General features: G+C 49.2%; 1 protein-coding gene across 1 annotated transcript in view; it reads right to left on the reverse strand.

Annotated features, from left to right (window-relative positions):
- Nucleotides 1-617: 617 nt before the first annotated feature.
- NUAK1 (NUAK family kinase 1) overlaps nucleotides 618-12,415 on the reverse strand; it is a 72,707-nt gene continuing 60,909 nt past the window's right edge. The window contains exons 5-7 of the mRNA XM_037067836.1: nucleotides 9,822-9,941; nucleotides 7,884-8,016; nucleotides 618-5,124 (exon numbers count right to left, since the gene is read on the reverse strand). Coding sequence (XP_036923731.1) covers nucleotides 3,968-5,124; nucleotides 7,884-8,016; nucleotides 9,822-9,941 — 1,410 coding nt within the window. The 3' untranslated portion in view covers nucleotides 618-3,967. The remainder of the gene's footprint in view (nucleotides 5,125-7,883; nucleotides 8,017-9,821; nucleotides 9,942-12,415) is intronic.

Consider the following 12,415-nt stretch of genomic DNA (forward strand, 5'->3'; position numbering starts at 1 on the left):
GGATTTGTCTGCCCTTAGGATAGAAGGAGGTGCCAAGGATCGGGGGTGGGGGCGGCGGGCAGCACAGACCAAGGAACTGAGGAAGCCAAGGCTGGGCACAGAGTGTGGCTGTGTTAACCTCTGAAGCTCTCTCTAGCCCAGGTTGAAGGAACCGGGTCAGTAATCTCCTTTGAAAGCCAGAACTGAGAACATGTACATTTGAAAGTTACCTGATAAGCCAAGGTGGGTATTGTTAGGTCAGGAAGAAGAAAGCCAGGCTACAAAAAGAGAAGAATAAAGCTGATGTACAGAGAAGAACAGAAAAGAGGGCCTGCCTTTTTCTAAGATCCCATGTCTCCAGTTCCTGGTTCCAGCTGCACTGCCCACTGCTTCCCATCTGCTGAGAACTTCGAATAAACTCCCCTTCTGCGCTTAAGCCAGCTTGAGCGGGTCTCTGTTGCTTACCCCCATTCTGTCATTTATTTAACGGAAAGAAAAACAACCAAAGAAAGAAGCCAGGTCCCAGTTCAGTTCAGTTCATTGCAATTTATTTAATTTAAAAATAAAAACAGAAACAAAAACAAAACAGAAATCAGTTTCCAATGAAAATACAAACACTTTGGGTGGTTATCCAGCTTTTTGTTTGTTTTTTTGTTTTTTTGTTTTTTTTTTCCCTGTAGGCTGTCCTGGGCTCAAACCAATCGAGTGAGAACCAATTTTGACTGGAGCCATAGAGCATGCCGCACCAATTAAATTACACCAATATATTATTATAATACCTTTGAAATGCCTTTCAGACCAATAAATAAGAAAAGACAAATTCAAATAAAAAAGTCAACTTTTTATTACCAAAAAAAAATAGAAATTAAATAAAAGTCACAACATGGATTTTTTTTCTTAAAAAAAATGTGCAGTCAAGTTTCTCTCTCTCTCTCTCTTTTTTTTTTTTTCTTCTAGGAATGATACCATGCCAGTTAATCCCTACAGAACATTTCCAGTTTGGCAATAAGCAGTCAGTCGATCATTCACATTTGTACTCAAGACAGCAGGCCCGGACGACACTCACCTGAATTTCACCCAGAAAAGTGCTCCCTGTCATCTGAAGCAGCAGCACCTTACAACAGGGATGGAAATTCAGCGAGTTCTTAGCATTTTCATGTCGCCTGGGGTCTTGAAGCACTTCCTGAAAACTGATCATGCCTTGAAATCTACCTGTAAAAAGAAGTATCATTCTACTCCTTTGGCAGACCTGTAAACTAAGACACTGAAAGGCCCACGGAGACGAGGAAGGGACCAGGAGAGCCGACATCGCACCCCCGGCCTGGTCCACCAGGTCATAAAAGTGTCTCCCACTTGTGATTCCGTGGAAAGGCACCAAGCACGACCTCGCTGGCTGGGGATTGGCTGGTAGGGATGGTAGGACTTAAACAGGAAGCGAGGAAGTTGCTTTTCCGGGCTTTTCCCTCTACTCCAAGGTTTTCCTTGAAAAGACAGAGCCAACCTCACATCTAGAATCTGAGGATTTAGCAGAATGTCAGAACCAGGCAGGGCCTGAGAGACCAGCTAATCCACCCTTCCAGCTCTCAACGAAGGGAAAACTTAGTGCCCCAAACTCTGCAGGTGCCTAAGGCCACCAGCTAGTTAGCAGCACACCAGGACTCCACTCCAGAATCTCTGCCTCTGGTAGAAGGCCTGTCTTTGCTAGAATCCAGTCTGGGTTTATTGACAAAAAAGAACATACACATGTATTTCTCCCTTTTTTTTTTTGTTGGGGGGAATGAGAATGGTTTTTCTTAATCGTGTCATTTTTATTTAAAAATTAGAAGGCTGGAAACTACTAAACAGAGGCAATCACTTGGCAGAAGGCAAAAAAAAAAAATCATCCAGTAGCTAGGGGTTATTCCTGAATCACGCTGACAGCCACCAACAGGCCAGTTGCCATGCACGGGGACCAGCAGCATGGAGGCTCTGGGTGCTCAGAAAAGGCTGCATAAAACGAGACAAGGAGCAGGGAGCCCCGAGGCTGCAGAATGCCCTCCATGTCCACACACACCCTCCACACACAATTTGCCACCTACAGAATTTTTTTTCCCTTTTGAACCTACGATGGAGCTCAGGAAGGAGGTGGAATTGAATGAAAGGAAACCGAGAAGCTTCCCACAATACATTACTTAGCTCAACCTGAAGGGAGTGCACCAGCCAAAACCCCACAGCTGGTGGCAAAAGGGAGAAATGCAGCCACGTCCTCAGGGAAAGGGCGGCTTCATTCTAATGAATGTTCTTAGTGCCTTAAGGTGAATTCTTTCCCATCTCCATGTGAACCACTGCCTGTTGGCTTTCCCAAAAATGCCAAGACACCACCCTCACATACTATTTCTAGGTGGCTACCAGAAGTCTGCCATTCTGAAACAAAGGTTTCCATTTCCCCAGGCCAGTAGAACTGAAGTCATCCCAAATTCACAAATAAGACCACTAATCCCAAATCCAGTATGGATGTCCCACTGTGGGAGCGATGTCTCGTCACCTGCAATCTGGGTGTCCAGAAGTTAAATACCTAGTCCCATTGCTTTTTAAGATAAGAGTCCTACCCTCTGCCCCCTCCAGAATCACATGGATGACTTTTAGGGAAATGTCTCCTCCTCCGTATGCTTCCTCCCACCCACTCTGCTCTTTCAACACCTTATTCGTTTGAATGGATGAAACATTCTTTGCCCCCAAAGTCCGGGACTTCACACCCATGGCACTGAATGCCTAGATTTGGGGGGAAAGCACCTTCTGCCTGACTTTCCTTTCCTCCCCCCAATATCCCACCTACACACTAACTGCCTAGAAGCAAACTCGCCTACCTCTGAGGATCCCACATTTGGTGGATGGGGAAACCGTCTGCTATTACTAAACAGGGCCAATGGTTGAGCCAGTTGCTCCTTTGGAGACTACGGACAGTACTGCATCCAATTCAGAGCATTCGTGCAGGTGAGAAGGAACCCACGAGGCAGCATTCCAGTTCATATTGAGATGTTAAAGAAATCGGTAAGTTGCCCTCTCGCTGGTGTGGGTCAGTTTCCACTCATCCATGCAAGGACCACAGAGAGTCCCAAGCTCTTTTCTACACCGAAGTTTAGACCCCTGACAATACCATCCTTTCCCCATGCACCCTTAGGAAGCTGTACTGAAGAACAAGGCAGACATCTGGAAAGAAGCCAAAAAATCACTCTGGGCTGACTCTAAGTCCTTAGCCAAGTTCAGAGCCTTTTCTCTATGACCAAGGTCCTGTCTTCCATTCAAGGTAGAATAGCAAATTACAAATGCCACACCGTAGCATTAGGGCATCCCACAGGATGCCCTAACCTAATTCCCAGGGGCCTTGCCAGGTCAAGGATGGCAACTATGGCATGAGTGCTACCGCCCCTCTTCCCATCTCCACGGCAGCCATGACTATTTGATCACAGTACTGCTTCCCGTGTGCCTGGGCTACTCACACCAGCAGAGCCAGCAGCCACTGTCAATCGATCACCGATTCAAGTGCAGGTTGCTGAAATCTATTTGCCAACCCCATGCTGTCAGACCAAGCTTGCTAAAGTGAGGAGAGAAAGAGCAAGCTCTGAGCTCACCCAAAGCAGACGGCCCGTCTCTCCTGTCTCTCCTCCAGAAGCACTTGGACAACTTCTAGGGAAACGCTCCCTCTCCCATCTGCTTCCTCCCCACTCCCTAAGTGCTGGCCAACACCACCTCCCCTGGGCAGCTGGTCCTCTAGGAGGTGCCATAAAGCCAATGCCAATCAGGACCCAAATTCTGACTGGCGGTTGACAGGACTGGCAGAGAGCCCACTTGCTGGCTCAAGGCTGCAAACTAGGCCAAGAAAGATGGCACCAACCCTTTTCCCGTCTATTATCATGGCCAGCAAAGAGGTAACCAGCTCATCAGCACAAGTCATTACTTCCCTTCCTCCCTGGTACCCACCCCCACCCTGCCCCCACACGCTGGGGAGCTAGTTGAGTTTGTTGCAGATCTCCAGCGCTTTCTTATAGACCTGAGTCACGTCATCCATGTCCGTGAGGAGGGAGAAGCTGCTGTCTCCCAGCCGGTTCCGGTACCGTTTCAGGTACTGGGGCCGGGGCCGGTTCTGGAGCCCCTCAAAGTCCTGGATCTGGAGGAAGTTTTCAGCAGAGACGCAGCTGCGGATGCGCTGGCGGGCAGGGCGCTTCTCCTGCAAGTCCAGCAAGTCAAAGGAGTCGCTGGACAGGACGCTGTCATCGCTGATGATGCTGGAAGGCCGGCTGTAGCTCCGGGAGAGGCCCTCCCCAGCGGGGATGCTGGGCTCCAGCAAGGATCCCAGTGTGGGCATGTCAGGGCTGGCGAGGGCGGGGTCCGTGGTGCCTGTGGAGTACTTGCTGCTGTGTTTCAAGATGCCCTTCCTGCGGCAGGAGAGGCTGTGGGCAGTCGCCCTGGCTGGGTCCGGAGGGCTAGGGGACGGGATGCCGCTGCCCATCCCATCGTTACTGTCCAGCAGCTCCGAGGACTCACTGCGCTCTGGGGAGGAGTAGTAACCCGATTCTCTCTGCTGCGTCTTTTTCAAGATGCCTTTCTTGGGCATGGTGGCTGACTGTTTGGGGCTGAGTTTACCTGGCACCTCTGCCTCAGGCGAGCTCGGGAGGGGCATGCCAGTCCGGCACAGGTCCTGCTCCATCTTGAAAGCAGAGGGGAGGGCAGGACTGACGACACCTTCGATGAAGCCGGTGCTGTGAGAGCGATGCTCGCTGTTGCTTCGCTTCTTCAGGATCCCCTTGGGTCTCTTGGAACTCAGCTTGGATGGGCTTTCGGGCACGGAGTCCTGGCCAGACTGGGCAAAGTCATTCTCTTTCTTGGACTTCTTCAGCGACCGCTGCCGCTCCAGCATGACCTCAGAAGCTCCAGGTTTCGCCAGGCTCTTAATTTTGGCTTCAGCCTCAGCCTGTAGCCCCGTGGAACGGTTGTGCCAGTCGATAATCCGAGCCAGGAGTGGGGACTCGGAGTTGTGAAGGGCATCGCAGTCACAGACGCTGCTCTTGTAGCCCCAGTTCACCCACCAGTGGTTGGCGATGTCCTCGATGGTGGCCCGGCGATCGGGGTTCACCATCAGCATCCACCGAATGAGTCCCCGAGCATCTATGGGACAAGAGAGGAAAAAAAAGGAAGACGACTTAGTGGGAGCTCCTGGCTTTGCAACAGGGATGACACTCCAGAAACAGCTAAGGAGTCATGCTCACCTTTGGGAAGCTCTAGCTGGAGTCCTGGTCCAGCCAAAGTCTTCCAGACTGTATCTCAAAAGCATCATCAATACTTAGAACCACAGGCCCGCGTGTCACCCCATCCTGGCATGCTTTTCCCATACGAGTGAAAGAATGTCATCAACCACTGAGCTCTCCATCAACTCTAGTCTTTATCAAATGGGCAAAGCCGGTACCTGGGAAAGAATCCAGACCCAGCCCCTCGCGGGGCCCCACCACTCCTCTGGGGAATATCATTTCACCAAAAAAGAAAGCAGGTATGGATTACCATGGCTCTCTTTCGTCCTCCAAAGGTAGGCTTGTATAAAACACGCAGAGCTCAGGGTCACTGGGAAAGTGTGCAGGCACGAAAAGGAAATTTGGGGCTGAGATGACGAGGCAAAGGCTCCTCCCCAGAGAGGGAATGACAGAGAAGGGTGGAGAGACGCTCAGACCTGGCACACCTGGGTAGTGAAAGGGGCCATGCCCAAGGCTGGCCTGGCCAGGTTCTGAGCCCCACGCCCCGTGAGCTCACCTCCTTTCCCTCTCTGACATAAGCCATAGCGTGCTGAGCTGTCAGATCGGGGAGCTGATCTATGTCTGCTATCAGTTTACCGCCCGTCTGAAAAACTCCATTTGCAAATTTTGGCTGCCAGAGAGTTAGGGGAAAGCCCCAAAGGGATGTCGAGGAGGCCACAGGAGCCAAATGACTCTCACGGCTTATAAGCTGACTTTAAAGATCAAACCGTGCTTCCCTAATGGGGACTGAATTATATGGAGGGAAGGCACCACTTCCCCGCTACCCCGTCACTTATGTGAGCTAATGAGTAGTTCACAAGCACCTGGCAAGGGGGCCAGGGGTGAGGTGCACCCCTGAAAAGTGACAGGACAATGTTCATTCAGTCATTCAACAAATATTTTCTGAACCCCTATAATGTACCAGAAATTTGAGTTAGGTGGTGAGGTAAATAAGACCGCCATAGAGGTCACCTTGAAATTTCTCCAAAAAAAAATCCAAAACAAGTTGGCTTATTGAAAAAATATAAACAGATATGAATATCTCTATCTACTAATACATAATAGTCAATGCTCATTATTCACAGGTTCTGTACTTGGAAATTCACCTATTCACTACAATTGATTTGTAACCTCAAAATCAATACTCAGGGTGCCGTCCTGGTCATTTGAGAGTACACAGAGTGGCAGAAAACACATACACATGTGCATTCTCAGGTGAGCTCCAACGAGGGACAACGCTCTGCCTCGTTGTTTTGCTCTTGTACTAACAAATGTCCTTACAAGCATCCTTTCGGTCTATGCAGGCTGGTACTTTGTGTCGGTGATTTCATGGTACAAAATGCCCCCGGGTGTAGTGCTGAAATGCCGTCCAGAGTTCCTAAGTGCAAGAGGGCTGTGGCGAGCCTTTTGGAGGAAACATGTGAGTTAGACAAGCCTCGTTCAGGCATGAGTTAGAGTGTGGTTGGCTGTGAGTTCGGTGTTCATGAATTAACAATATGTTTTAAGGGGGTATCTTTAAACAGAAGCATACATAAAACAAGATTGCGTATTGATCAGTTGTCAAAAATGGTGTGACCAGAGGCTCACAGGACTGGAGCCCTGTATTCCAGAGGAACAATGCTTAGTACTCACAAACTCAGCATTCACAGCAACGTTAGAGAATGTAACTACCAATAATGGGAACGGCCTGTGTGTGTCCATACTGAGTACAGACACACAGACACACATATATGAAGTATCTGTGTTCATTATATTCCCAGAATGGCCCCAGTACACACCCTTTCCCTCCACGCACGGCACTCTCCCATCAAGAGATGGAGCTTAGGGTTGCTCTGACTGATGGAACACGGCAGAAGTGACATTATCTGGCTGCCAAACACAGACATTAAGAAGGCCTGGCAGCTACTCCTTCCTCCTCCTCAGAGCCCTGAGCTGCCACGTAAGAAGTCCAGGCGCCCTCCTGGACTGAGCAGCCTGGGGAGACACCTCATGGAGAAGGGGCCCACGTGGAGGTGTCCCAGAAGCAGCTCCAGCCCCAGCTGCCATCTGACTACAGCTGCTGGAGAAATCCCAGGCGAAGCCAGAAGAGCTCTAGCCCACCCTGGGAATCGCGAGGCACACTTACTTGCTTGTTGTTTAAACCACTGAGTTTGTGGCGGGGAAGGGATAGAGATGTTAAGCAGCAACAGGTCATGAAACAGCAGCGCCGACACATCACAGCCCCCAGCCAGGGCACCGTGGTGAGGAAGAGCAGTTGTCACCCTCAGGGCACTTACAGTCTACGGAGGGTGCTTTGTATGGCTCGGAAGAGACTTCCTGTAATACCTTTACCCAATTTTTAACTTTTAGTGGAGAAACTGAATCCGAACAGAGTCGGGTATTTGCTCAGGTTCACACAGCAAGCAAACGGGACCTCTAGCCTGCGCGTCATGTAGAAAAACGCTCGTTTTGACAATTTCATTTGGGGAAGTTTGGGTAAAGCGGCCTCACAAGCCAGCTTTGCCAGAAGTCAAAGATCTGGACAAAAGAAAGTGGAAAAGTGGAAGACTCCTTCCAGACGACAAAACAGAAGCAGAAAGTGTGAGTGAGGGCAGGTACGCACCACTCCCGCTCAACCCCTGACCCTCCCCCAGCACGCACCTGAGGGCTGCGTGGGCTCCCGGTACTCTCCACTGCTGATCTGCCGAATGAGGTTTTTGTGATCGAAACCATCGAAGGGCATTGTTCCATAAACGAGAGTGTAAAGCAACACGCCCAGGGCCCAGCTGTCCACCTGGAGCAGAGAGATAGGACATGCAGGAGCTGGGAAGCAGAGTCCGGACGCCTTCCAAACCATCAGCATCACAGCGTGTGAGCAGCCAGCCCCCTGAACCCCAGGAACTGAATTCAGCACCTGGCAGACAGGTTCCCGGGGCAGCCTGACAACTGACAGGCAGGGCAGCGGGGCATTTCCAGTTCACACCAAGACCCACGGTCCCAACCTACAGAGAACTCCCTCAAATAGCGTATCTTCTTTGACCCTCACCACAATTTTGAGAAATAGGTGGGGTCTGAATGACTCTCACCCCCTACTTGACAGATGAGAATACTGAGGCACAAGGACCTCAAGAGTTTCTCGAGAGGTCCCACCCCAGTGATGGAGGTTAAGGCTGGGATGCAGGGCTCTTCGCTCCTGATCCAGGAATCAATTTCTTCCTGTACCGTCTTCAAATGGATCGGGCAGCACACCCAAATGCTTGCAGGAGCCAGGCAGACAACACACGTGAACAAAACAAGAGGGAACCGGGGACTACAGCGTGGAGGGCGGGGCACGGGACAGACTGAGGAGTCCATTCGCCCATTAGCACGCAGCCTCCCCTTGGCCAACTGCTGCCTCATCGTGACGTGGGCCCCGCACTGCTGGGTCCTTTGAGTTTTCAAGAGAAACCATTAACAAGACTTTTATGTGAAATCTCCTAGTTATTAAATGTTCGTTCATTTTTTTTTTTTTAGCAACGTGGCCAAATAAAGCATGCTTGCTGGCCAGATCACAGGCTGCCAGCTTACAACCTCGGAAACAGATCCTCGAAGATCAAAGAAGCCTTCATTATCTGTGATAAATTTACAGTGTCAAGTTTCTACAGTTTTGTAAATGGAATCCGATGCTCCTCCCTTACATTCCTACTTCAGAAAGACTTCCTCTTCACTGTAACTGGCAGAGGCTCCTGGCACCCTTCTCTCCAGCCTCCAGCCCTGCCTCCAAACACTCTCAAACGGATAAATATTTGGAAGGAAACATTTCAACCCAGTGAACAGCTGCTATTTAAGGAATACTGAGTGGATGAAATCTCTCTGTACAGAGGACCTTTTTTTTTTTAAAGAAAATAGTCACTCACAACTCACCCGTTTTCAAAGCAACATTTCCACTTAACACATCTTTTCCAGGGGCCCCAAAAGCCTCAAGCATACTGAGAAACACATTTCTCATGAATTAGAAGATACAATTAAAATGTACTTCCTTAGTAGAAAAAAATACAGGCTGTCAAATTATTTGCATAAAGGTAGGGACTCCCAGAGGTAGGGGGGTTTGGTTTGATATTTGTTTCATCTGTTTTGTTATATTGAGGAAAAACTGAAAAATCTGTCTAAATCTTGGGGCATGATTAAATTATGGGATATTTATTCACACAATAAAACTCTGTGTCATTATTAAAAACTACATTTTTAATAATGAATTTGAAAATGTCACAGTATAACGTTAACAAAAGGCAAGTTATATACACATATACAAGGACCTCAATTATTTTTTAAATGCGGAGATTTACAATGGAAAAAAGTCTTTAAAAAAGTCACAGAAATATTAACTGGTTATCTTTTGTGGGTAGTTACAGGTAAACTTATTTTCTCTTTTAGGCTTTTCAGAATTTTTCATTTTCTCCTGGGTGTATATGTTATGGCTTTTGTAATCATACAAGGAAAAGTTTTCTTTCTTTATTCGGGGTTTTTAAAAAAATATCTCCTGGATCCAGCCCTGGCCCTCTGGCCTTTTCTCCCCCTAAGAACCCCACCGCCCGCCAGACAGAGCAGGCTCCTGCTCACCTCTGGCCCTCGGTAAGGCCTCCCATTGACAATTTCAGGAGATGCGTAGAGTGGACTGCCACAAAACGTCTGCAGGAACTTGTCCTTTTGGTACAGGTTGGAGAGCCCGAAGTCGGCAATCTACGAAAGCAAGCAAGATCCAGAGAGGTTTGTTAGCATTGCAGTTAGTGTCTGCACCGGCTCAACTCACACCCCGCAGCACCGGGGCAGCCAAGAGGCAGCCAGTGGGTCTGCCAGCTGAGTCACCCTTTTCCCTGCAGCCCGGGGTCTTCATGAAAGGTCCAGTCACCACGACTGGGCCAGTGATTCCCGGCTGCGGTCCTTGGCATCCAACACCAGTTCTGCCGTGTCTGCACACTGCCTGCTCTATCACTTAAAATTACCCATCACGGGGCCCTCTGTAGCTTCAATTTAGCCTTGCCTGAGAAAGGTCCACAAAATCACAGACTTGGGGTTTCTGATGAACACTGAAGTGCACAACTATTAATTTGAAAGCGTTCATCTGTGGCCGACCTAAAATCACACCGTAGCTCGGTGGTGTGCATATCACACTTCGGAAAACCCTTACCTGTGCACCTGACACCACCACCTCTGACCCACCCACACTCTGATCGGAACCGTAGTGGCCCACCTTGCAACCCTAGATGAAACGGACTCGGGACTCCGGGTTCTGAGTCATCACATTTCAGCCATCTACATGACATGGCGCAGGGCCCTTAGCTACTCTGAGCCTCAGTTTACCCACCAGAAAATGGGAATCCGTGATCCCTATCTTGTTCCAGCTCACAAGGTTATTGTGAGAAGGATAAGGAAAACAAATCCATCCAGATGAGACCACGACTGCAAAAGTGCTTTATAACCTTCAGATCTTCACATACCGTGCAAAGGTCTCCCCTAACCTTGCTTCTCTCGTACTGCACGCCCCGTGAAGTCCTTCTGTTTCCCTTTAGTCTCTGGAAGTGTTTTCATTATTACCCTTTGTGGCAGCACTCTTGCCTGCATCTATATATGTTCGTGTGTACATGCTTTTCCATACATATCACATACATACATGTAATGTATATATATTATATACACATGTATGTATATGCATGTGTTCATATATGTTTTTCACTTTGCCTATTAGACTGCGAGTCCCCTGAGGCAGGTGGCAGATTCCACATCTTCCCCTCATCTTTGCATCACCAAATGCTTAGCGCCTGCCCTCACCTAAGAAATGCCTGTCACTAGAATAGGCATTATATTTTCCACAAGATAATTAGTAGATAATACGAAATAATGACCTTGGTTAGCACTTACTGAACACCCTCCAAGTACCAAGAGCTGTTCTAAGCACTTTACACCCTCTAATCCAATCCTATCCATAACCCCACTTATATAGCAGTGAGAATATACTTCCTGCCACCGAGCTGTTCACCTAAAAAGTGTTCAAATGAAAATGGTAAATTTTATGCCATGGGTATTTGACCACATGTTTTTAAAAACCCATTTAACAGATGAGGAAACTGAGGTTTCGGGAGGTGAGGTGGTTTTCAACCCAGGCAAGCTAACTAGTAAGTGGCAATGTAAACCCCTGTGTCTCTAAAGTCACCAACCACCGAGCCACTTGCCCCCTGGGGTGACAGCAAATTTCACTCCGCTCCAAGCCTGTCGCTGCAGCCCTGCGAGCTGAGCCACTGCGGGGCCGCTGCTGGTCCCCAGGCTGATTTCCATGTGGGGTTATAAACGGGCTGAGTGGTTCACTGCCCAGAGAGCAGCCCAGCCCGACTGACCGCAGATGCGCTGGGGCTCTGTTTTGAGCAAAACCCCCAGAATAAGCCTATTTTGTAAAAGTCAGCCTTGAATGAATGGAATGTCACTGACTGTAGCTGGGGAAAAACCCCCCTCAGAAATCACATTCTCGGAGTTCAGACTGCATTTAATTGCCCTGAACTCCACCTTCTTACCAAGGCCCCTGCCTGGTTTGCTTGCAGACGGTTGGCTGGAAACTCTATGAAATGTGCCCTGTCAATCAGAAGAGGAATGAAATGGCTGCCGCCCTGGGACAAACCCAGAAGTCGCAGGCTTCGTCCTCGCCAACTGCCACTGAGGCAGGGCCCGCGCCAGCACCCTGCACATCCTGCGGAAAATACGTCCCCTCCCCACCCTGCAATGTCTGCGGCACCTGGGGCACCTGTGAGCTTCCAAGTACACACCCGTGTGCGTGCAGGGCACCCACCAGCTCCACAAGTAAGCCCCTGCACGTACACGCTCATGCCGGGAGCTCTCCGAGTCTGGGCATCCTGGCTTCCTTTGTAGCCCTTCTCAGAAGCGTGTTTACGTTGTACCCAGTCCCACCCTCGCAGACTGATGCTTATCAGCCTCTCCCAGTAAAACTGTCAGGGCCTCTGACAGAAGATTAATAGAAATAGAGATCACTGCCAAGAACTTCAACAGAAAAGCCATATTAATCAACCCCTACACGTAAATAGTTCTCAAACCTCAAGCCAGTTCAACCTGGGCTACAGCTCTACAGGTTCATGCCATGTGGAGGTTATACGAAGTAGCCACTGGTTATGAAACTTCTCAAAGCCCTGGTGCCCCCATCTGTGAAG

This window comes from Sturnira hondurensis, unplaced genomic scaffold (assembly GCF_014824575.4).
Source record: "Sturnira hondurensis isolate 20B ecotype Veracruz unplaced genomic scaffold, ASM1482457v3 Scaffold0017436, whole genome shotgun sequence".
In the NCBI taxonomy this organism is placed as follows: Eukaryota; Metazoa; Chordata; class Mammalia; order Chiroptera; family Phyllostomidae; genus Sturnira; species Sturnira hondurensis.